At 55.5% G+C, this 25614-nt stretch overlaps 1 protein-coding gene across 2 annotated transcripts; it reads left to right on the forward strand.

The window, feature by feature from the left end:
* The first annotated feature begins 1658 nt into the window (after nt 1-1658).
* RCC2 (regulator of chromosome condensation 2) lies at nt 1659-24249 on the forward strand. Of its 2 annotated transcripts, none has more exons than XM_059866913.1 (14): nt 1659-1766; nt 4145-4219; nt 6022-6329; nt 8395-8488; nt 11307-11450; nt 12589-12720; nt 13632-13720; nt 14684-14891; nt 16400-16566; nt 18583-18763; nt 20862-20967; nt 21047-21119; nt 21953-22030; nt 23926-24249. In XM_059866913.1, the coding sequence occupies exons 3-14, from the start codon at nt 6024-6026 to the stop codon at nt 24028-24030; spliced, it is 1683 nt and encodes a 560-aa protein (XP_059722896.1). In that variant the 5' UTR covers nt 1659-1766; nt 4145-4219; nt 6022-6023; the 3' UTR covers nt 24031-24249. The 2 variants fall into 2 exon arrangements, with proteins under 2 accessions (XP_059722896.1, XP_059722895.1); XM_059866912.1 differs by lacking the exon at nt 1659-1766 and adding an exon at nt 3822-3978 and having other exon boundaries at nt 14684-14798.
* Nucleotides 24250-25614: the final 1365 nt, after the last annotated feature.

Below are 25614 nucleotides of genomic sequence, written 5' to 3' on the forward strand. Positions count from 1 at the left end.
TATTTATATTCCTGTTTAGGTTCATATCCACTTTTCTATTTCTTTTAAAGTTTATGTTTATAACTTTACATCTCCATTCAAATTTCCATTTCTAGATTTACATCTATTTAAATATGTCAATATTCAAATTTCCTCATTTGAATACATATTTAATGAATCCATCCAGAGCTTTCCACGCACATCCATTAGCACTAATCAGGACTGTTAATTACCCGCGTTAATGAGGCAGGGAATGGCCTCCATTCCCAGAAATTCCGGGATTTCCCTGGCATTCCCGCCACGGGAGGCTGCCCCTGCTGGATCCCTCCCCCAGGAGTATCCCAGCTTTTCCAGGGATTATTCTCGAGTTAAACACCGGGATTTTCACAGAAATCCATGGAATTAATTCTGGCATCATTCCCACTTTTCCCAGGAATATCCCAGCTTTTCCAGGGGCTTTGGGATTATTCTCCACTTAAACACCGGGATTTTCACAGAAATCCATGGAACTGAGGGGCTTTCATGGCATCGTTCCCATCCTTCCCAAGGAATATCCCAACTTTTCCAGAGGATTTTGGGAGTGTTTTTGAGTTGAACACCTGGATTTGGACAGAAATCCATGGAATTGAGGGGCTGGAGCTGCTCCAGGGATGCCCTTTCCTGCCATCATTCCCTGGAAAGTTTTGGAACAACTTTCCCAAGGAATATCCCAACCTTTCCAAAGGATTTTGGGAATGTTTATTAACTCAACACCAGGATTTGGGCAGAAATCCATGGAATTGTGGGGCTTTAATTGCATCATTCCCACCCTTCCCAAGGAATATCCCAACTTTTCCAGAGGATTTTGGGACATGGAACACCTGGAATTTGGCCATGGAGCCCCCGTTTCCTCCATCATTCCCTGGAAATCCCCAGAGCCCCTTTCCCAAGGGGGTTTTTGGGAATGGCTCCCATGGAATGCCTGGGATCTACTCCCCTGGAATTCTCAGCCTGGAGGGAATCTGGGATGGATCCCTGGGATCTGCAGGAGGCAGGAGAGGGGCAGGGCCGGACCTGATCCCTGATCCCACTTTTCTGGTCCCAAATCCCTCGTCACAGCTCGGAAGTGGAGTGGATCCAGAATTCCAACTCAGCCCTTGCTCCTTCCAAAGAAATTCCCAGCACGTTCCCACCAAACCCTACAAATTCCCAGCCAGGCCTTGGATCCGCTCCATCCCAAACTAAATCCTGGGAAAATCCCGTTTGTGTCACCCAGAGCCTCCGCAGCTCCTGGAAAACCTCTGGAGCTGCAGCTGGGCTGGAAAAGGAGCCTGGGAAGGGCCTGGCATGGATCTCGTCCCTGAATCCCACAGATCCCAACCCCATGGATCTCTTGACTATCCCATCCAGGGATCCCTGGGAAGCGGATCTGAGGTTATCCCAGGTGTGACCGTACAAATCCCTGAATCCCAGAGATCCCAATCCCGTGGATATCCCAATCCCACGGCTATCCCAGATCCCATCCCCATGGCTATCCCAGATCCCACCCGGGAAGCTCCGGGGTTATCCCGGGTCAGCCGTTCCCGTTCCCGCTCCCTCGGAGCCGCGGCAATTCCAGTTTTTCCGTCTCCCAGTAAAACCGGTTCCAGCCGGCCTGTCCCGGCCTGCCCCGACATTCCCGGCTCCCTATAAATTCCGGCCGGGCCTTTTGGGGGAAAATCCCCTTTTTAGGGATCCCGTTCCCATGGAAAGGCTGGAAAAGCCCTGAGCCGGCCCCGCTTCCCTCGGAGCGCTCCCGGGATAATTCCGTGAGTAGGGAATTCACCTGGGGGGGCTGAACCCTTTTCCCTTTCTTCCAAGGCTTTTTGGGGGATTTTGGGGCTTTTCCATCGGAATTCCGCGGGCTCGGGGCCCATCCCAAAATTGCAATAAATTGAGGAATATCCCAAATTTATCCCAGTGAAACATCCCAAATTTATTCCAGATTTAATCCCAAATTTATCCCAGTGAAATATCCCAAATATATCCCAAATTTAATCCCAATTATCCCAAATTAAATCCCACATTTATCCCAGTGAAATATTCCAAATTTATCCCAGTGAAATATCCCAAATTTTCCAAATTTAGTCCCAACTATCCCAAATTTACCCCAGCGAAATATTCCAAATTTGCCCCAGTGAAATATCCCAAATTTATCCCAAATATCCTAAATTTATTCCATCAAAATATTCCAAATTCATCCCAGTAAAATATCCCAAATTTATCCCAAATATTCCAAATTGGTCCCAAATTCCCAAGGCACCACAAATAAATTCCCATCCTTGCTATCAAGGAAATTTTCTCCTGGTTATAAAAAAAAAAAAAAACCTGGAATAAAACAAACCCAGCTGGAATAAAGAGAAAATTTCCATTTATTTCCTGAAAAAATCCATTTTTGACATGTACGTTTCTTTTTGGAGTGGGAAAAACCTTTGGAATAGGGCAATAAATTGATTTATTGGGGAATATTTGTTTTTGTTGTGGGGGGAAATATCCTCGTTAAATATGACAGTTTTGGGAAAAAAAAGTCCTTGGAATAAGTGAATTTAATTGTGGGGGGAAATCCCTTTGAAATATGTGCATTTATTTTTGGGGGGTAAAATCCATTTGTAATAAGTGAATTTAATTTTTTTTTTAGGGGGGAATCCATTGAAATAAGCAGATTTAATTCTGAGGGGGAAAAAATCCTTGGGTAAACACACATTTATTTTTTGGGAGGAAACCCCACAGAATCCGTGCATTTATGATTTTTTGGGGAACAAACCCCACAGAATCCATGCATTTATCAATTTTGGGAACAAACCCTATGGAGTCTGTGCATTTATTATTTATGATTTTTTTTTTGGGGAACAAACCCCATGGGATCCGTTCATTTATTATTTATGATTTTTTGGGGTAGAAACCCTATGGAATCCTTACATTTATTATTTTTTGGGAACAAACCCCATGGAATCTGTGCATTTATTATTTATGATTTTTTGGGAACAAACACCACAGAATCCTTACATTTATGATTTTTGGGGGGGAACAAACCCCATGGAATTCCTGTATTTATTATTTATGATTTTTTGGGGTAGAAACCCCATGGAATCTGTGCATTTATTATTTTTTGGGAACAACCCCACAGAATCCTTACATTTATTAATTTTGGGGAACAAACCCCATGGAATCCTTGCATTTATTATTTATCATTTTTTGGGGTAGAAACCCCATGGAATCTGTGCATTTATCATTTTTTTGAGAACAAACCCCAGGGAATCCTTACATTTATTATATTTTGGGAACAAACCCTATGGAATCCGTGCATTTATTATTTATGATTTTTTGGGGAACAAACCCCATGGAATCTGTGCATTTATTATTTTTGGAGAACAAACCCCACTGAATCCTTATATTTATTAAATTTTGGGAACAAACCCCATGGAATCCTTACATTTATTAAATTTTGGGAACAAACCCTATGGGATCCGTGCATTTATTATTTATGATTTTTTGGGGAACAAACCCAGTGGAATCTGTGCATTTATTAATTTTGGGGAGCAAACCCCACGGAATCCGTGCATTTATTATTTATCAATTTTTGAGGAACAAGCCCCACGGAATCCGTGCATTTATTATTTTTTGGGAACAATCCCCATGGAATCCGTGCATCAACCCCCTGTCACCAACACCCTACACCCACTTCTCCTCAGGGGAAAAAAAACAAAAACCCCAAAAAATCCCATTTCCCTCCCCCAAACCCCCAAATCCCCGGATCCCCCTTCCCAAAAAACGCAGCGGGATGCGGAGGGCGGGAAGCATTGCGGGATTCGGGGCTGGCCCGGAGTCTTCCAGCCCTAAAGATGGAGCTGCTCGGCTCGGGGCCGCTCCCTCGCGGCCGCCGGGATCCGGGCTCCTCTCCCTTTCCCCTTTTCCTGCCCATCCATGTGGTTCTGTTTTGTATTGTCCCGCTCGCCCGCACTCCCGCTTCCAGGGGATTCGGTGGGTGGGATTTGAGGAGGAAAAAGAGAAAAGAGAAAAAGGGGGAGAGGGGAAAAAAAAAAAAAAATCAAACCGAGGAGGAGGGGGAAAAAAGCGAGGGGGAAAAAAAAAACCACCCAAAATTACCTTTTTTTTTTCTTTTTTTTTTTTTCTTTTCCTGCAACAGGAACCGCCACCAAAAATAGTGCAAAGGCCCCGCGCCGCCGCTTTCTTTATGCTGCACCTCTCGCCCTAAAATCAGGTTTGGAATTGGGGGGCTCAAAAAGTGGGATTTGGGGGGAGGGGGAGAGGGGTTTGGGGAGGGACGGGGGGGGCGGAAAATGGTTTAAAAAAAAAAAAAAGAAAAAAAAAAAGGCGGATCCACGTGGTGCGAGGGGGGCAGACAGAGATCCCATTGTTCCAGGGAAATCTGGGAATGGGAAGGCGGGGGGGCGGCGGGATGGACACGGGGGAGACCCCCGGGGGGGCCCTGCCCCCTCCCCGATCCACAAAATCGCCCCCACCCCAGAATCCAGCGGCAGCGCCCCGAGAGCGCCGGGGCTTTGGGGTTTTGGGGGTTCCGGGCAGTTTGGGGTGGGGATCAAGGAGGGGGGACCCCAAAACCCCCCCGGTGCTCCCCTTGCCCCGCCATCCCCTTTGTCTCCGGGCCCTTTTCCTGCCCCGGATCCCCATTGGGAACCCCCCCCGCACCCCAAAAGCCCCGGGACCCTCCTGTGCACCCCCAAATCTCCCCGCGACCCCCCGTGTGCTCCCCTTTGCACCCCCTCCTTGCACCCCCCTTTTCCAGCTCCCCCTCTTCCTTACCTTCCAAATCCCTTTTCCAGTCCCCCCTTTTCCAGACCCCCTTCCCATCCCCCTCCTCTCCCCCCAGCCCGGGGATCCCCTCTCACCCCTCCCCCAGTGTCCCCCCCATCCCATGTCCCCCAGATCTCATTTTCCACCTCCCGTGTCCCCAAATCAAATTTGTCCCATGTCACACAGATCCCCTCCTTCTCCCCACCCCGTGTACCCCAAATTCCGCCATGTCTCCTGGCTGCAGGTCACCCATGTCCCCATATTCCTCCAAACACTCCCATGTCCCCATGTCCCCCCAAAGCCCCCATGTCCCCTGCCTGGGAGTCACCCTTGTCCCCATGTCCCCCCAGATCCCCCACACGCCCTGGCTGGGAGTCACCCTTGTCCCCATGTCACCCCAAAACCCCCCCCATGTCCCCTGGCTGGGGGTCACCCTTGTCCCCATGTCCCCCCAAATCCCCCATGTCCCCTGGCTGGGGGTCACCCTTGTCCCCATGTCACCCCAAAACCCCCCCCATGTCCCCTGGCTGGGGGTCACCCATGTCCCCCACATCCCCCCAGTTTCCCTACACTGGGAGTCCCCCCATGTGCCCCTCTCTGTCCTGATCCCAGGACCCCCATATCACCCCCACAGGGGGGTCCCCATTTCTCCCCCATGTCCCTGCTCTGTCCCCCTCACTGGGGGTCCCACCTCTTATCCCCCCACGGTCACCACGGTGGGTCCCCCTTTTCCCCTCCAGCTGGGGTCCCTTCTGTCCCCACACCATGTCCCCCTGCCCCCCCATCTCTCCTCACCCCTTGTCCCCCTGCATCCCCTCCATGTCCCACTAACGGGGGTCTCCTCTTTCTGCTCCCATCCCGTCTCCCCTCATATCCTGCCCATCTCCCCTCACCCCCTGTCCCCCCCGTCCCCCATGTCCCCTCACCCCATGTGCCCCCGTGTCCTCTCACGCCGTGTCCCCTCTCACCCCCTCCGCGCTCCCCCCACAGCGGCTCCCGCTCTGTCCCCATTTCCCCCTCACTGTGTCCCCTCACCCCACATCCCCCATTTCCCCGCTCTGTCCCCATTTCCCCCTCACTGTGTCCCCTCACCCCACATCCCCCATTTCCCCGCTCTGTCCCCATTTCCCCTCACTGTCCCCCCTCACGTCGTGTCCCCATCTCCCCTCACCGCGTGTCCCGGTGTCTGTCTGTGTGTCTGTCTGTCTGTGTGTCGCTGTCGGTGCGGCGGCTGACGCGGTCCCGCAGCCATGCCCCGCAGGAAGGCGGCGGGGCCGCCCTGGGACGCTGCGGGCCCGGGCCCTCAGGGCGGCGGGCGGCGGCGGCCGGGCCCTCAGGGCGGCGGGCGGCGGCGGCCCCGGCCCAGCGGCGGCAGCAGCGGCGGCAGCAGCGAGGAGGAGGCGCCCCGGGAGCGGCGGCCGCGGGACGGCAGCCCCGGGGCCCGCAGGCCCGGCAGGCCCGGCGGGGCGGCGGCGGCGGCGGCGGGGCCCGGAGGCCCCGGGGCCCGCGGGCAGAGCGTGGTGATCTGCGAGCCCGAGCACAGCAAGGAGCGCATCGTGAGCTCGGGGGGGGAGGGCGGCAGCACCCCCAGGACCCTGGTGTACCCCCCGTGCCCCGTTGTTCCCTATGAGACATCCCCTCTCTGTCCCTGTTGTACCCCATGAGACACCCCCACTGTACCCCTAGTGTGCCCCATGAGACACCCCCAGTGTGCCCCCATTGTGCCCCATGAGACACCCCCCGTGTACCCCTAGTGTGCCCCATGAGACACCCCCAGTGTGCCCTCATTGTACCCCATGAGACACCCCCAGTGTGCTCTCATTGTACCCTATGAGACACCTCCAGTGTGCCCCCATTGTGCCCCATGAGACACCCCCAGTGTGCCCCCATTGTGCCCCATGAGACATCCCCTCTCTGTCCCTGTTGTGCCCCATGAGACACCCCCAGTGTGCCCCCATTGTGCCCCATGAGACACCCCCCGTGTACCCCTAGTGTGCCCCATGAGACAGCCCCAGTGTGCTCTCATTGTACCCTATGAGACACCTCCAGTGTGCCCCCATTGTGCCCCATGAGACAGCCCCAGTGTGCCCCCACTGTGCCCCATGAGACAGCCCCTCTCTGTCCCCGTTGTACCCCATGAGACACCCCCAGTGTGCCCTCATTGTACCCCATGAGACACCCCCACTGTACCCCCACTGTGCCCCATGAGACAGCCCCAGTGTGCCCCCATTGTGCCTCATGACCCACCCCCTCCTGTTGTGCCCCATTACACCCCCCCACTGTGCCCCCATTGTGCCCCATTACAGACCCCTACTGCACCCCTTGGACCCAGTGTGCCCCTATTGTGCCCCTTTATACACCCCCATTGTGCCCCATTACACACTCCCAGTGTGCCCCTGTTGTGTTCCTGTTGTGCCCTGAGACCCCCACTGTGCCTCATTACACGTCCGCACTGCACCCCCTTGTACCTACTGTTCCACCCCTAATACAGCCCAAACCCCACTGCACCCCGACCCCCATCCCACCCCACTGCACCCCAAACCCCACTGCACCCCCGACCCCCATCCCACCCCACTGCACCCCAAACCCCACTGCACCCCGACCCCCATCCCACCCCACTGCACCCCAAACCCCACTGCACCCCGACCCCCATCCCACCCCACTGCACCCCAAACCCCACTGCACCCCCAACCCCCATCCCACCCCACTGCACCCCAAACCCCACTGCACCCCCGACCCCCATCCCACCCCAGTGCAGCCCTTCCAGCACCCTATCATTGCCCCCATGTCCCTGCTGTCCCCATGTCCCTGCTGGCTCTGTCCCCAGTGTCCCCCCATCCCCTCTGCACCCCCAATGTCCCCTGTGTACCCCACAATCCCGTGTCCCCTGTGTCCCCCACACCCCCAATGTCCCCCATGTCCTCCCCATCCCCACTGCTCCTTCTGTCCCCACATTCCTGTCCCAGAAGACCCCAAGGTCCCTCACATTCCTCACATCTTCTCCCCTTCCTGATGTCCCCAATGTCCCATGTCCCCTCCCATCCCCCGTGTCCACAACGTCCTGTGTCCTATCCGCAGTGTCCCCAATGTCCTGTGTCCCATCCCCAGTGTCCCCAATGTCCTGTGTCCAATCCCCGATGTCCTGTGTCCCATCCCCAGTGTCCCCAATGTCCCCATGTCCCCCACATCCCTGATGATCTCCACATCCCTGATGTCCCCAATATCCCCCACAATGTCCCCAGTACCCCTCATGTTCCTCACATCACTGATGTCCCACAGTGTCCCCTGTGTCCCCCACAGCCCTGATGTCCCCAATGTCCCCAGCATCCCCCTCACCACTGAAGTTCTCCATGTCCTCCCATGTCCCCATGTCCACCATGTCCCTGATGTCCCCATGTCCCCTGATGTCCCCCATGTCCCTGATGTCCCCAGTGTCCCCCATGTCCCTGATGTCACCATGTCCCCAATGTCCCCAGTGTGTCCCCCATGTCCCTGATGTCACCATGTCCCCAATGTCCCCAGTGTGTCCCCCATGTCCCTGATGTCACCATGTCCCCAGTGTCCCCCATGTCCCTGATGTCCCCATGTCCCCATGTCCCTGATGTCCCCGTGTCCCCACAGAAGCTCGAGGGCTCCAAGAGCCGGGGGCAGCTCCTGATCTTCGGTGCCACCAACTGGGACCTGATTGGCCGCAAGGAGGTGCCCAAGCAGCAGGGTAGGGCTGCTCATTAACTGCTTAATTAGTCATTAATGAACCATGTGGGGCAGGGCAGGGCTGCTCATTAGCTGCTTAATTAGTCATTAATGAACCATGTGGGGCAGGGCAGGGCTGTTAATTAATGACTGTTAATTAGTCATTAATGAACCATGTGGGGCAGGGTAGGGCTGTTCATTAGCTGCTTAATTAGTCATTAATGAACCATGTGGGGCAGGGCAGGGCTGTTAATTAATGACTGTTAATTAGTCATTAATGAACCATGTGGGGCAGGGCAGGGCTGTTAATTAATGGCTGTTAATTAGTCATTAATGAACCATGTGGGGCAGGATAGGGCTGCTTAATTACCTGCTGTTAATAAGTAATTAATGAATGGTTTGGGGCAGGGTAGGGGCTCATTAATGGCTCATTAATTAATTGGTATTAATTAGTAATCAATGAATTATTTGGGGCAAGGGCTCATTAATAGTTGATTAGTTTGGGTTAATTAGTAATCAGTGAATGGTTTGGGGCAGGGTATGGCCACATTATTGGCTGGGATTAATTGGTATTGATTTGAGGTTAATTAGTAATTAATAAATGTTTTTGGGCAGGGTAGAGGTCCTTAATAGATGATTAATTAATTGGTATCGATTAGTAATCAATGAAAGGTTTGGGGCAGGGTAGGGGCTCACTAATGGCTGTGATTAATTGGTATTAATTAGTAATCAATGAACATTTTGGGACAGGAGAGGGGCTTGTTAATGGCTGATCAATTAATTAATTGGTATTAATAATCAATGAACATTCTGGGACAGGATAGGGCTTGTTAATGGCTGATCAATTAATTGATATTAATTAGTAATCAATGAACATTTTGGGACAGGATGGGGCTCACTAATAGCCATGACTAATTGGTACTAATTAGTAATCAGTGAATGTTTTGGGGCTGAGTAAGGCCTCATTAAGGCGAGATTATTGTTATTAATTAAGTATTGGGGCCCTCATTAGTGGTGGTGTGATTAATTGGTGTTAATTTGTAATTAATGACTTCAAGTGGCATCTTGTACTTTGGGCCAGAGTTCGGGGTGGGCTGGGTGTCCAGCAGAGCCAGAGCAGGGCTTGGCTCAGCTTTAATGAGTTTGTAGTTCGTTAATATTCCTGTTCATCTCCTGTGTATGCTTCTACTTAATTAATCAATTAATTAACTGGGGAGGGAGTCACAGTTTTATCTCTCAGTTTGGGGTGCGCTGGGTGTCCAGCCGAGCCAAATTAGGGCTTTGTTTGTTTCTGATGCATTTGTAGTTGGTTAATTTTACTGATTGTTTTTTGTAGTTCTAATTAGTTAATCAATCAATTAGCTGGGGGAGGAGCCTCAGTTTCACCCCTTAATTGGAGCAGGTTTAGGGGGCACCAGCTCTGCTGCAAAGCCAAATTTTGTTTATTTTGGATGCATTTATAGTTCATCAACTGATCTCCTTCTTTTCTTGTGTTTATATTAAATTAATATTAATATCTAATTAATTTTAAGGCGGGTTAATTAGGGAGGAGACGCAGTTTGATGCAATAATTTGGGGTGCACCCGACCTGTGGCAAAGCAAAACGAAGACTCGGTTTAGTTGGAATGCTTTCACAGTCCATTCCTCTTCCTGATTATTTTTATCTATTTCTCATTAATTACTTTCATTAATTACTGGGGAGGAGCCACAGTTTCACCCCTTGACTGGGGCAGGTTTGAGGGGCACCAGCTCTGCCAAATTAAGCCTCTGCCTCATTTTTAGTTCATTAATTACATCCTTCTTTTTAGGGGATCTCTTTAACTAATATTAAAAATGAGTATTTAAGTTAATTAACGTTTAAAATTAACGAGCTGGGGGAGGAGTCACAGTTGTAGGTTTTAATTTGGGCCAGAATTTGGGGGTGCCCGCTCTGGGGCAGAGCCCCTGAGGGATGCACGGCAAGTTCGTTAACGCCTCTGCTCTCCATGTGATGGGTTCATTAATTAATAACTCGTTAATTAATGACCCTGCTGGGCCCCTCCCCTGATCCTGCCTCTGTCCCAAATCCACCCTCAGTCCTCGAGGGAATCCTGAGGATTGTCCCGGAGATTTTCCTGCATTGTTTTCCTGGATGATTTTCCCAGTGTTCCCAGATTTCCCAGGTGATTTTCCAGAATGATTTTCCTGGATTTTCCCAGTATTCCCAGATGATTTTCCTCGTTGATTTTCCTGGTTTATTTTCCTAGATTTTCCCCAATGTTCCCAGATGATTTTCCTAGTTGATTTTCTCAGATTTTCCTGGATTGTTTTCCCAGAATTTCCTGGGTTTTCCTGGGTTTCTTTCCTGGATGATTGTCCTGGATTTTTCCAGATCATTTTCCTGGATTTTCCTGGCTGATTTTCCCAGGTTTTCCTGGATTGTTTTCCCAGAATTTCCTGGGTTTTCCTGGTTTTTTTTTCCTGGATGATTGTCCTGGATTTTCCTGTATTATTTTCCTGGATTTTCCTGGCTGATTTTCCCAGATTTTCCTGGATTGTTTTCCCAGAATTTCCTGGGGTTTTTTTCCTGGATGATTGTCCTGGATTTTCCCAGATCATTTTCCTGGATTTTCCAGGATGATTTTCCCAGATTTTCCTGTATCATTTTCCTGGATTTTCCTGCCTGATTTTCCCAGATTTTCCTGTATCATTTTCTTGGATTTTCCCCGATGATTTTCCTGAAGTGTCCCGGGTTTTCTCGGACGATTTTCCCGTATCATTTCTCGGCTGATTTTCCCAGCCCGTTCCCTTCCCGGCCGTGTTCCCGGGCTGACCCCGCGCTCGTTCCCGGTGTTTTCCAGCGGCGTACCGGAACCTGGGCCAGAACCTGTGGGGGCCTCACCGCTACGGGAGCCTGGGCGGGCTGCGCGTGCGCTCGGTGGTGTCGGGGCCCTGCGCCGCCCACAGCCTGCTGATCACCGCCGAGGGCAAGCTCTGGAGCTGGGGTGAGCAGGATCCATCCCGGGAACCCGCCTGGGATAACGGGATCCATCCCGGGAACCCCCCCAGGAGAGCAGGATCCATCCTGAGAACCTGGCTGGGATAATGGGATCCATCCAGGGAACCCAGCTGGGATAACGGGATCCATCCCGGGAACCCCCCCAGGAGAGCAGGATCCATCCAGGGAACCCGCCTGGGATAACGGGATCCATCCCGGGAACCCCCCAGGAGAGCAGGATCCATCCTGAGAACCTGGCTGGGATAATGGGATCCATCCAGGGAACCCAGCTGGGATAATGGGATCCATTCAGGGACCCCCCCGAGGAGAGCAGGATCCCTCCCAGGAACCCGGCTGGGATAGTGGGATCCATCTGGGGAACCCCCCCAGGAGAGCAGGATCCATCCCGGGAACCCAGCTGGGATAATGGGATCTATCCAGGGAACCCCCTGAGGAGAGCAGGATCCATCCCAGGAACCCAGCTGGGATAATGGGATCCATCCAGGGAACCCCCTGAAGAGAGCAGGATCCATCCTAGGAACCCGGCTGGGATAGTGGGATCCATCCGGGGAACCCCCCAGGAGAGCAGAATCCATCCTGGGAACCCAGCTGGGATAATGGGATCCCTCCCAGGAACCCAGCTGGGATGATGGGATCCATCCCAGGAACCCAGCTGGGATAATGGGATCCATCCCAGGAACCCAGCTGGGATAATGGGATCCATCCTGGGACCAACCCCCCTCCCCCCAGGAGAGCAGGATCCATCCTGGGAACTCCCCGTGGGATTATGGGGTCAGCTGGGGAACCTCCCTGGGATAGCGGGATCAGCCTGGCAACCAAACTGGGAGAGTGGGGTCATTGGGAACCCCTGGGATAGCGGGATCAGCCGGAAACCCCTGGGATTCCGGGATTAGAGGGAACCCCTGGGATAGTGGGATCCATCCCAGAAACTCCTGGGATAGCGGGATCAGTGGGAACTCCTGGGATAGCGGGATCAGCTGGAAACCCCTGGGATGATGGGATCAGCTGGAAACCCCTGGGATGATGGGATCAGAGGGAACCCCTGGGATGATGGGATCAGAGGGAACCCCTGGGATAGCGGGATCCATCCCAGAAGGCCCTGTGACGGCGGGTGTTTGGGGCAGGGCGGAACGAGAAGGGGCAGCTGGGCCACGGCGACACCAAGCGCGTGGAGGCGCCGCGGCCGATCGAGGCGCTGGGCGGCGAGGCCATCGTGGCGGCCGCCTGCGGGAGGAACCACACCCTGGCACTGACCGGTACCGGGAGACGGGAATCGGGCTGGGTCCCGGGAATCGGGGCTGGATCCCAGGAATCGGGGCTGGATCCCGGGAACAGGGCTGGATCCTGGGAATCAGGGCTGGATCGCAGGAAATGGCCCTGGATCCCAGGAATCGGGGCTGGATCCCGGGAACGGGCCTGGATCCCAGGAATAGGGCTGGATCGCGGGAATCGGGGCTGGATCCCGGGAATGGGGCTGGGTCCTGGGAATCGGGGCTGGATCCCAGGAAATGGCCCTGGATCCCAGGAATCGGGGCTGGATCCCGGGAACGGGGCTGGGTCCTGGGAATTGGGGCTGGATCCCGGGAATCGGGGCTGGATCCCGGGAATCGGGCTGGATCCCGGGAGTCGGGGCTGGATCCTGGGAATCGGGGCTGGATCGCAGAAAACAGGGCTGGATCCCAGGAAACAGGGCTGAATGCCAGGACTTGGGGCTGGATCCTGGGAAACAGGGCCAGATCCCGGGAAATGGCTCTGGATCCCAAGAAGTGGGGCTGGATCCCAGGAAACCGGGCTGGATCCTGGGAAATGGCCCTGGATCCTGGGAAACGGCCCCATCCCAGGAAACTGCCCTTATCCTGGGAAAGCTGCACCAAATCCATCCCTTTCACCCCCAAAAAATCCACCCTTTTTGTCCCACATCTACCCCTTTAGTCCCAAATCCACCCCTTTTTCCCCAAAATCTGGGAAAACTGTCCCTAAATCTGCCCCTTCTGCCCCAAATTCTGGAAAAACTGCCCCAAAATCCTCCCCTTTTGCCCCCAAGTCCAGCCCTTTTCCTTCAAAATCCTGTCCTTTTTCCCCCAAATCTCCCCCTTTTGCCCCCGAATTCTGGGAGTGCAGTCCCAAAATCCTGGTTTTCCCCCCAAAATTCCCGTTTTCCCGGCAGAGAGTGGCTCAGTGTTTGCCTTCGGGGAGAACAAGCTGGGCCAGCTGGGGCTGGGGAACCAGACGGACGCCGTGCCCAGCCCCACCCAGGTACCGACCCCGAACCCCGGAGCTGGGGGAAATCCCGGGATTTGGGGGCTTTTAGTGACTTTTAGTGACTTTTAAATTCCCTACAAACCCCTCGCGGTGCGCAATTCCCTCCCAACCAGGAGCCGTTCCCAGCTGCGGTGGGGAGAGGAAAAACCAGGATTTGGAAATGGAATTTTTGAGGATTTTAGGGATTTTCTGATGGAAGTTCCTTTTTTTTTTTTTCCCCTGTTTCCCCAATTTTTTGATCCTGTTTTTCCAGCTTTTCCTGCAGGTCGGGGATTTCCCATGGAAAATTCCCCTTTTGTTCCTTTTTCCTGGATTTTCTGATCCCATTTTTCCTGCTTTTCCCGCAAATCAAGGATTTCCCATGGAAATTCCCCTCTTTTTCCATGTTTCTCTGATCCTGTTTTTCCTGTTTTTCTCGTGTTTTTCTGATCCCTTTTTACCTGCTCTTCCCATGTCCTTCATCCTGTTTTTCCTGCTGATCAGGAATTTCCCATGGAAATTCCCATTTTTTCCTTTTTTCCTGGCCTTTCTGATCCCATTTTTCCAGCTTTTCCTGCATTTCTGATCCCCATTTCTCTCAGTTTCTCTGATCCCATTTTTCTGGATTTTCCTGTGTCTCTGATCCCCATTTTTCCTGGCTTTTCTGATGCCATTTTTCCAGCATTTCCCATGTTTCTAATCCCCCTTTTTCTGTGTTTTTCTGATCGCATTTTTCTGGCTTTTCCTGTGTCTCTGATCCCCATTTTTCCTGGCTTTTCTGATTCTCCTTTTTCCAGCTTTTTCTGTGTTTCTGAACCCCATTTTTCCCCTTCTCCCATGTTTCTGATCCCATTGTCCTGGTTTTTCTGATCCCCTTTTCTCCATTTTTCCAGTTTTTCTGATCCCCTTTTCCCTTTTTCCCGATTTTTCTGATCCCCTTTTCCCGGATTTCCTGACCCCATTCCTGGTTTTTCCCAGATCCTGTACAACGGGCAGCCGATCTCCAAGCTGGGCTGCGGGGCCGAGTTCAGCATGGTCATGGACTGCAAGGGGAACCTGTACTCCTTCGGGTGTCCCGAGTACGGCCAGCTGGGTACGGGATCTGGGATCATCCCGTGGGAATGGGGTCTGGGATCACCCCATGGGAACCTGTACTCCTTCGGGTGTCCCGAGTACGGCCAGCTGGGTACAGGATCTGGGATCATCCCGTGGGAATGGGGTCTGGGATCACCCCATGGGAACCTGTACTCATTCGGGTGTCCCGAGTACGGCCAGCTGGGTACAGGATCTGGGATCATCCCATGGGAATGGGGTCTGGGATCATCCCATGGGAACCTGTACTCCTTTGGGTGTCCCAAGTACGGCCAGCTGGGTACGGGATCTGGGATCTGTGGGATCACCCCATGGGAGTGGGGTTTGGGATCACCCCATGGGAATGGGATTTGGGATCACCCCATGGGAACCTGTACTCCTTTGGGTGTCTGGAGTATGGCCAGCTGGGTATGGGGTTTGGGATCACCCCATGGGAATGGGATTTGGGATCATCCCATGGGAATGGGATCATCCTATAGGATCACCCCATGGGAACCTGTACTCCTTCAGGTGTCCCGAGTACGGCCAGCTGGGTACGGGATCTGGGATCTATGGGATCACCCCATGGGAGTGGGGTTTGGGATCACCCCATGGGAATGGGATTTGGGATCACCCCATGGGAACCTGTACTCCTTCGGGTGTCTGGAGTATGGCCAGCTGGGTACGGGGTTTGGGATCATCCCGTGGGATCATCCAGTGGGATTAGGGCTGGTTTGGGATCATCGCATGGAGTGGGGGTAGTTCAGGATGATCCCATGGGATCAGGATGGTTCAGGATCATGCCATGGAGTGGGGGCAGTTTGGGATCATCCCATGGGATCGGAATGGTTCAGGATTATCCCATGGGATGGGGGCAGTTCAGGATCACCCTGTGGGGTCAGGGCGGTTCGGGATGACCCCTTGGGATGGGGTGGTTCAGGATGACCCTGCAGGATCGGGGCAGTTCAGGATTATCCCATGGGGTCAGGGCGGTTCAGGATAACCCCATGGGATTGGGGCAGTTTGGGATGACCCCGAGGGATGGGGCTGGTCAGTATCATCCCCCTGGACTGGGGCGGTTCGGGATGATCCCATGAGATCGGGGCAGTTTGGGATCACCTCATGGGATTGGGGCAGTTTGGGATCACCCTGTGGGATCAGGGCAGTTCAGGATGACCCTGCAGGATGGGGCAATTCAGGATCGCCCCATGGGATCGGGGCGGTTCGGGATGACCCCATGGGATCGGGGAAGTTTGGGATCACCCTGTGGGATCGGGGCAGTTTGGGATGACCCTGTGGATCAGGACAGTTTGGGATGACCCCATGGGATCAGGGCAATTCAGGATCGCCCCATGGGATCGGGGCGGTTCAGGATGACCCCATGGGGTCGGGGCGGTTCGGGATGACCCCATGGGATTGGGGCAATTCAGGATCGCCCCATGGGATCGGGGCGGTTCGGGATGACCCCATGGGGTTGGGGCGGTTCGGGATGACCCCATGGGGTTGGGGCGGTTCGGGATGACCCCATGGGATCGGGGCGGTTCGGGATGACCCCATGGGATCGGGGCAGTTCGGGATGACCCCGCAGACGCTCAGGCTGGCTGTGCCCCGTTGCCGTTCCAGGCCACAATTCCGACGGGAAGTTCATCGCGCGGGCGCAGCGCATCGAGTACGACTGCGAGCTGCTGCCGCGGCGCGTGGCGCTCTTTGTGGAGCGCACCAAGGACGGCCAGGTGCTGCCCGTGCCCAACGTCGTGGTCAGGGACGTGGCCTGCGGGGCCAACCACACGGTACGGGAACGTGGGAATGTGGGATAATGGGATTGGGAATATGGGAATGGGTCAGGGACGTGGCCTGCGGGGCCAACCACACGGTACGGGAACGTGGGAATGTGGGATAATGGGATTGGGAATATGGGAATGGGTCAGGGACGTGGCCTGCGGGGCCAACCACACGGTACGGGAATGTGGGAATGGGATAATGGGATTGGGAATATGGGAATGGGTCAGGGACATGGCCTGCGGGGCCAACCACACGGTATGGGAATAGGGGATTGGGATAATGGGAATGGGTCAGGGACGTGGCCTGCGGGGCCAACCACACGGTACAGGAACGTGGGAATGTGGGATAATGGGATTGGGAATATGGGAATGGGTCAGGGACATGGCCTGTGGGGCCAACCACACGGTACGGGAATGTGGGATCGGGAATATGGGAATGGGTCAGGGACGTGGCCTGCGGTGCCAACCACACGGTACGGGAACGTGGGATCGGGATAATGGGATCGGGAATATGGGAATGGGTCAGGGACATGGCCTGCGGGGCAACCACACGGTACGGGGACGTGGGACCGGGATAATGGGAATGGGTCAGGGACGTGGCCTGCGGGGCCAACTACACGGTATGGGAATGTGGGAGTGGGGGATAATGGGATCAGGAATGTGGGAATGGGTCAGGGATGTGGCCTGCGTGGCCAACTACACGGTACGGGAATGTGGGAGTGGGGGATAATGGGATCAGGAATACGGGATGGGGGTAATGGGACTGGGATAATGGGAATGGGTCAGGGACGTGGCCTGCGTGGCCAACCACACAGTATGGGAATGTGGGATCGGGAATGGGACTGGGAGAGCAGGAATGGGAATGGGAGAGGGAGAATGGACAGGAATGGGAGAGGGCAGCTCTCAGCCCCTGCTCCCCCCATCCCAGCTGGGGCTGCATTCCCAGGAATGCAGTCTTTTCCTGGGATTTGGGATTTGGGATCTCTGAGCCCCTGCTTCCTCCCTCCATCCCAGCTGGTGCTGGATTCCCAGAAGAATGTCTTTTCCTGGGATCTGGGAATTTGGGATTTGGGATCTCTGAGTCTGTTTTCCCCCATCCCAGCTGGTGCTGGATTCCCAGAAGTGTGTCTTCTCCTGGGATTAGGGGTTTGGGATTTGGGATCTCTGAGGCCCTGCTCCCTCTCTCCCAGCTGCTGCTGGATTCCCAGGAATGGTCTTTTTCTGGGATTTGAGGTTTGGGATCTGGGATTTGGGATCTCTGAGGCTGTGCGCCCTCTGTCCCAGCTGGTGCTGGACTCCCAGAATCATGTGTTCTCCTGGGATTTGGGATATGGGATTTGGGATCTCTGAGACTGTGCTCCCTCTCTCCCAGCTGATGCTGGACTCCCAGAAGCGCGTGTTCTCCTGGGATTTGGGATTTGGGATCTGGGATCTCTGAGGCTGTTTTGCCCCATCTCTCCCAGCTGGTGCTGGACTCCCAGAAGCGCGTGTTCTGGGATTTGGGATCTGGGATCTCTGTTTTCCCTCTCTCCCAGCTGGTGCTGGACTCCCAGAAGCGCGTGTTCTCCTGGGATTTGGGATCTGGGATGTGGGATCTGGGATCTCTGAGGCTGTTTTCCCCCCTCTCCCAGCTGGTGCTGGACCCCTAGAAGCGCGTGTTCTGGGATTTGGGATCTGGGATCTCTGAGGCTGTTTTCCCTCTCTCCCAGCTGGTGCTGGACTCCCAGAAGCGCGTGTTCTGGGATTTGGGATTTGGGATCTGGGATCTCTGTTTTCCCTCTCTCCCAGCTGGTGCTGGACTCCCAGAAGCGCGTGTTCTCCTGGGATTTGGGATCTGGGATCTCTGTTTTCCCTCCCTCCCAGCTGGTGCTGGACTCCCAGAAGCGCGTGTTCTGGGATTTGGGATCTGGGATCTGGGATCTCTGTTTTCCCTCTCTCCATCCCAGCTGGTGCTGAACTCCCAGAAGCGCGTGTTCTCCTGGGATTTGGGATCTGGGATCTCTGTTTTCCCTCTCTCTCTCCCAGCTGGTGCTGGACTCCCAGAAGCGCGTGTTCTCCTGGGGCTTTGGGGGCTACGGGCGCCTGGGCCACGCGGAGCAGAAGGACGAGATGGTTCCCAGGCTGGTGAAGCTCTTCGACTTCCCGGGACGTGGCGCCGCCCAGATCTACGCGGGATACACCTGCTCCTTCGCCGTCAGCGAGACCGGTGGGACACGGGATCGGGATCCGGGAATGCCGGGGGGGATGGCAGTGAGACTGGTGGGATACGGGATCCCAGATCCAGGAATGCTGGGGGGGATGGTGGCGGGACAGGTGGGATTTGTGCTATGGGATATGGGAATGCTGGGGGGATCGCAGTGAGACCAGTGGGGACCTGGGATACGGGAATGCTGGGAATGCCAGGGGGGCTGGCAGCAAGATGGATGGGGATCCAGGATCTGGGATTTGGGATTTGGGAATGTTGGGGGGGATGGCAGCAAGACGGGTGGGAATTCAGGACCCAGGATATGGGAATGCTGAGGGGGATGGCAGCAAGGCGGGTGGGGATCCAGGATTGGGAATGCTGGGAATGCTGGGAGGGATGGAAGCTGGACAGGTAGGGATGTAGGATTTGGGATTTGAGAATGCTGGGGGGGCTGGCAGCAAGATGGGTGGGGATCTGGGATTTGGGAATGCTGGGAGGGATGGTAGCGAGACAGGTAGGAATGCTGGGATCCCAGGATTTGGGAATGCTGGGAGACAGGTGGACTGACAGGTGGGATTCCAGGGATGCAGGATTCAGGAATGCTGGGGCCAGCCCTCAGTGAGACAGGTGGGATCCCAGGGGTCCCAGGATTTGGGAATGCTGGGTAGGCTGTGCGATTCCCAGGATCCTGAGACCTGGGAATGCTAGGGGAGCTGTGGCCTGACAGGTGGGATTTGGGAATGCTGCAGGAGTGCTGAGATAGGTGGGAATCCTGGGATCTGGGAACTCTCAGGGAGCTGTGGCCTGACAGCTGGGATCCCAGGGATCCTGGGATTTGGGAATTCTGGGCCAGCCATGGCCTGACAGGTGGGAATCCTGGGATCTGGGATTTGGGAACACTGGGGGAGATGGCAGTGGGACAGGTGGGAATACTGGGATCCCAGGATTTTGGAATGCCTGGGGAAAGGTGGACTGACAGGTGGGATTCCCAGGGACTTGGGAATTCTGGGGAGCCATTTCCTGACAGGTGGGATTCCCAGGATTTGGGAACTCCAGGGATCTGTGGCCTGACAGGTGGGATCCCAGGGATCCCTGACAGGTGGGATCCCTGGAAATGCTGGGATGTAGGAGCTCTGGGGGAAGCTGTTACCTGACAGGTGGGATTCCTATCATTGGGAATTCTGGGGAATCTGTGCCCTGACAGGTGGGATTCCCAGGACTGGGAATTCTGGGATCCATACCCTGACAGGTGGGATTCCCAGGACTGGGAATTCTGGGATCCATGCCCTGACAGGTGGGATTCCCGGGATTGGGAATTCTGGGATCCATGCCCTGACAGGTGGGATTCCCGGGACTGGGAATTCTGGGATCTGTGCCTGACAGGTGGGATTCCCGGGACTGGGAATTCTGGGATCTATGCCCTGACAGGTGGGATTCCCAGGACTGGGAATTCTGGGATCCATGCCCTGACAGGTGGCATTCCTGGGATTGGGAATTCTGGGATCTGTGCCCTGACAGGTGGGATTCCCGGGATTGGGAATTCTGGGATCCATGCCCTGACAGGTGGGATTCCCGGGACTGGGAATTCTGGGATCCATGCCCTGACAGGTGGGATTCCTGGGATTGGGAATTCTGGGATCCATGCCCTGACAGGTGGGATTCCCGGGATTGGGAATTCTGGGATCCATGCCCTGACAGGTGGGATTCCCGGGACTGGGAATTCTGGGTAATCTGTGCCTGACAGGTGGCATTCCTGGGATTGGGAATTCTGGGATCCATGCCCTGACAGGTGGGATTCCTGGGATTGGGAATTCTGGGATCCATGCCTGACAGGTGGGATTCCTGGGATTGGGAATTCTGGGATCCGTGCCTGACAGGTGGGATTCCCAGGAATTCTGGGATCCGTGCCTGACAAGTGGGATTCCCAGGAATTCTGGGATCCATGCCCTGACAGGTGGGATTCCCGGGAATTCTGGGATCCGTGCCTGACAGGTGGGATTCCCAGGAATTCTGGGATCCATGCCCTGACAGGTGGGGTTCCCGGGAATTCTGGGATCCGTGCCTGACAGGTGGGATTCCCGGGAATTCTGGGATCCGTGCCTGACAGGCTCCCTTGCAGGTGGGTTGTTCTTCTGGGGCGCCACCAACACCTCCCGCGAGTCCACCATGTACCCCAAGGCCGTGCAGGACCTGTGCGGGTGGAAGATCCGCAGCCTGGCCTGCGGGTGAGTGCGGCCCCGGGAATGCCCGGCCCCAGCCCCGGGGTCTGGGACACTCGGGGATCAGGGATCGCCTCCCTTGCAGGAAGAGCTCCGTCATCGTGGCAGCCGACGAGAGCACCATCAGCTGGGGGCCCTCGCCCACCTTCGGGGAGCTGGTACTGAATGACACCCCAGAAAAACCCCCAAAAAAACCCCAAATCCCCCAAACTGGCACCTCAAACCCACTGTCAGCTGGGGGCCCTCGCCCACCTTCGGGGAGCTGGTACTGAATGACACCCCAGAAAAACCCCAAAAAAACCCCAAATAAAACCCCAAACTGACACCCCAAACCCACCATCAGCTGGGGGCCCTCGCCCACCTTCGGGGAGCTGGTACTGAATGACACCCCAAAAAAACCCCAAATAAACCCCAAAACTCCAAATAAACCCCAAAACCCCAAACTGACACCCCAAACCCACCATCAGCTGGGGGCCCTCGCCCACCTTCGGGGAGCTGGTACTGAATGACACCCCAGGAAAACCCCAAATAAAACCCAAAACCCCAAATAAACCCCAAAACCCCAAACTGACACCCCAAACCCACCATCAGCTGGGGGCCCTCGCCCACCTTTGGGGAGCTGGTACCAACACCCCAAAAACCCCAAAATGACACCCCAAAAACCCCAAATGATACCCCAAAAACCCTAATCAGTCATCTTAAATACCCCTGGGAACCCCAGATGGACACCCCAAATCCCCTCAAACTCTGGGGCAGGGCCTCTCTGGCCCCACTGAGCGTTCCCTGTCCATGGGCTGTTCCCACAGGGATATGGGGACACAATCCAAATCCCCCAAAGGGACACCCCAAATCCCCCAAACCCCACTGAGTGTTCCCTGTCCATGGGCTGTTCCCACAGGGTTATGGAGACACAAACCCAGATCCCCCAAAGGGACACCCCAAATCCCCCAAACCCCACTGAGTGTTCCCTGTCCATGGGCTGTTCCCACAGGGATATGGGGACCACAAACCCAAATCGTCCACGGCGGCGCAGGAGGTGAAAACCCTGGACGGGATCTACACCGAGCAGGTGAGGGGACCCCGCAGGGCTGGGGGTACACGGGGTGGGGCTCATCCCACCTGTGGGGTGACGGGGGGGACATACAGGGAATCATTTGGGGTGGTGAGGCTGTGTGAGCTCATCCCACCTGTGGGGCCCTGCCCCTAAAATGAACAGGGACACTGAGACCCTACACAGCTCCTCCCACCTGTGGGGTGATGCAGGGAGCACACCAGGGGCCCTTCCCTAAAATGAACAGGGGTGGGAGGCCCTGTCCTCGGTATGGGGCCATCCCATGGAATAAATAGGGACACTGAGACCCTACACAGCTCATCACACCTGTGGGGTGAGGGAGGGGCACCTGGATCCCCCTAAATTGAACAGGGGGGGCTCATGGCACCCATGGGGGGATGGAGAGAGGATACAGGGGGCCATTCCCTTAAATAATTTGAGGTGGCTGAGGCTGTGCAGAGCTCATCACACCTGTGGGGTGAGGGAGGCAGGGCACCAGGGGCCGTGCCCTAAGATGATTTGGGGTGGCTGAGACTTCACACAGCTCGTCACACCCCTGGGGTGAGGGAGGGAGGGAGGACAGGGGGGACCCTCCCCTTAGGTGAACCCAGGGGCCGAGGCCGTGCCCAGCTCCTGACACCCTGGGGTGATGGAGAGAGGGCACGTGGAGCTGTTCCCTAAAATGGACTGGGAAACTGAGGCTGTGCCCAGCTCATCACATCCATGGGGTCATGGAGAGGGCACGTGGAGCTGTTCCCTGAAATAAACAGGGAAGCTGAGGCTGTGCCCAGCTCATCACATCCATGGGGTCATGGAGAGGGCACATGGGGACGTTCCCTAAAATAAACAGGGAAGCTGAGGCTGTGCACAACTCATCACATCCATGGGGTCGTGGAGAGGGCACATGGAACTGTTCCCTAAAATAAACAGGGAAACTGAGGCCATTCCCTAAAATAAACAGGGAAACTGAGGCCGTGCCCAGCTCGTGACACCCATGGGGCCCTCCCCTAAAACAAACAGGGACACTGAGGCTGTGCACAGCTCATCCCACCTGTGGGGTGATGGAGCGAGGACAACAGGGGCTCTTCCCTAAAATAAACAGGGAAACTGAGGCTGTGCACAACTCATCACATCCATGGGGCCCTCCCCTAAAATAACCAGGGACACTGGGGCTGTGCCCAGCCCATGGCACCAGGATCCATTCCCCAAAATCAGCAGGGACACTGGGGCTGTGCCCAGCCCATGGCACCAGGATCCACTCCCCAAAATCAGCAGGGGCACTGGGGCTGTGCCCAGCCCATGGCACCAGGATCCATTCCCCAAAATCAGCAGGGGCACTGGGGCTGTGCCCAGCCCATGGCACCAGGATCCATTCCCCAAAATCAGCAGGGGCACTGGGGCTGTGCCCAGCCCATGGCACCCGGATCCATTCCCTAAACTAAACAGGGACACTGGGGCTGTGCCCAGCCCATGGCACCAGGATCCATTCCCCAAAATCAGCAGGGGCACTGGGGCTGTGCCCAGCCCATGGCACCAGGATCCATTCCCCAAAATCAGCAGGGGCACTGGGCTGTGCCCGGCCCGTCACAGCCGTGGCCGATGCGGGAGGTCCCGGGGCTGAGGCTGTGCCCAGCTCGTCACACCCGTGCAGGGGGTGCAGGGCCCCTCCCAAAAACTCCCTTGGGATGCTCCCGACCAGCCTGGATCCCAGCAGGCGGGAGGGATCCCTGGGAAGGCTCCGGATCCCCTCAGCTCCCCCTTTCCCTTTTCCACAAGCAGTGTCTACTCCTGGGTGACCCTTCCCAGATCCATTCCCAGTTCCATGGGCTATTCCCACTCCCAGCTGACCCTTTCCCATTCCAGGTGGCCATGGGCTATTCCCACTCCCATTCCTGTTCCCGTTCTCATTCCAGGTGGCCATGGGCTATTCCCACTCGCTGGTGATCGCCCGGGACGAGTCGGAGGCGGAGCAGGAGAAGCTGCGGAAGCTCCCGGAGTACAACCCCCGCACCCTCTGAGGGGCCCCGATCCCAATCCCGATCCCAATCCTGCTTCTCCATCCCGGCTGCCGTGCTCCCTCCCCGTTCCTGCACTCCCAGCCCTCGGGGGGGTCATTCCCACCTCCATTCCTGGCTTTTGGAATTCCCGACCGCAGCCGGGCCTTCCGGCATGTCCCGCCCCGGGTTTTGTAGGGTCTGGCCTTGAATTATTTTTTATTTTATTTGTATTTTTCCGCAGCTTTTTTTTACTGTTTCCCGTTTTTCCAGCCCCTCTCCTCAGCTGCCGGCTCGGGATCAATTTGGGGATCTGATCCCAGCTTGGGATCCCTTTAGGGATCTGGGATCCCTAAAGAGCAGCTGCCAACACCTGGTTTTTCCCCTGTATTCCCATTTTTCCCCTCCCCAATATTCCCATTTTTTGCTGGTTTTCCCTACTCTGGGTGCTACAGTTTTTGGGATTTCCCCCCTCTCACCCCTCCAGCATCCGCAGGGATCCCGGATCCCATCCCAGCAGCATTCCCGGGCTCCCCGCCCTCACCCACCCGGGGACATCTCAGGGATCACGAGGGGAGTCCCAAAGGAATTTTTTTCCCGGGAATTCGGGGTTTTTTCCTTCTGGCGGGTGGTTTGGCCCGGGATCAGCCGGAATTCCCGCATTCCCAGTTCCCTCCGTGCCAGGTCACTGTGCTGGAATCTCGAGGTGCCTTCAGGAGCAGAGCCCGGCTCTGCCCCCCGCCATTCCCGCTCCCTTCGGGCCGTTTTTAGGGATTCTCCTGGATTTTTCCATGGATTTTTGCTCCTTCCCATCTCCCCCGGGGCAGCGCTCGGGGAGTTTGCAGTAAAAAACAAATGGGTTTTGGTCAATTTTTGGGATCGGGGGTTGTTTTCCAGGAGGTTTGGAGAGGGGAGATCCCAGCCGGGGGGAGCAGCCAGCAGGAAAATCCCAAATCCCGCTTTTTTAGCAGTGTGTAGGATTTGGGGTGGGGAATCGCCAAAACCCCACTTGGAGCCCCAAAAGCTGGGGGGGGGGGGGGTTGTTCCCATATTCCAGAGGGGCCATTCCTGCATTCCCGGGGAATTCCCGAGTTTCAGGAAGGATCCAGGGGTCCCATTCCCACATTCCCATGGGGCCATTCCCAAGGAATTCCCACCTCGGGAAGGCTCCAGGAGGGGCCGCGGGAGCTGCCGGAGCCAGGCCAGAGGAGGCTCCAGGGGGATCAGAGGGATGGAGCAGCTCTGCTGGGAGGAATGGCTGGGAGAGCTGGGAATGCTCACCTGGAGGGGAGAAGCTCCAGGGAGAGCTCAGAGCCCTTCCAGGGCCTGAAGGGACTCCCGGAGAGCTGGAGAGGGACTGGGGACAAGGGATGGAGGGACAGGACACAGGGAATGGCTTCAGACTAAAGAGGGACAGTTTGTATTGGGATGTTTGGGATAAATCCTTCCCTGAGAGGGTGGGAAGGGGCTGGGATGGAATTCCCAGAGCAGCCCTGGCTGCCCCTGGATCCTTGGAGGTGCCCAAGGCCAGGCTGGACACTGGGGCTTGGAGCAGCCTGGGACAGTGTGAAGTGTCCCTGCCCCTGGGAATGGATGAGCTTGAAGGTC

The sequence above is a fragment of the Haemorhous mexicanus genome, chromosome 23, assembly GCF_027477595.1.
Source record: "Haemorhous mexicanus isolate bHaeMex1 chromosome 23, bHaeMex1.pri, whole genome shotgun sequence".
NCBI classification, from domain to species: Eukaryota; Metazoa; Chordata; class Aves; order Passeriformes; family Fringillidae; genus Haemorhous; species Haemorhous mexicanus.

What these genes read in the sequence shown, in the direction of transcription:
- RCC2 (XM_059866912.1), top strand. Translation starts at nt 3,840, where the DNA reads ATGGAGCTGCTCGGCTCGGGGCCGCTCCCTCGCGGCCGCCGGGATCCG. An exon ending in CCACACCCTGGCACTGACCG is followed by an intron (nt 12,721 to 13,631) that starts GTACCGGGAGAC and finishes TTTTCCCGGCAG; the next exon opens with AGAGTGGCTCAGTGTTTGCC. An exon ending in ATCCGCAGCCTGGCCTGCGG is followed by an intron (nt 20,968 to 21,046) that starts GTGAGTGCGGCC and finishes CCTCCCTTGCAG; the next exon opens with GAAGAGCTCCGTCATCGTGG.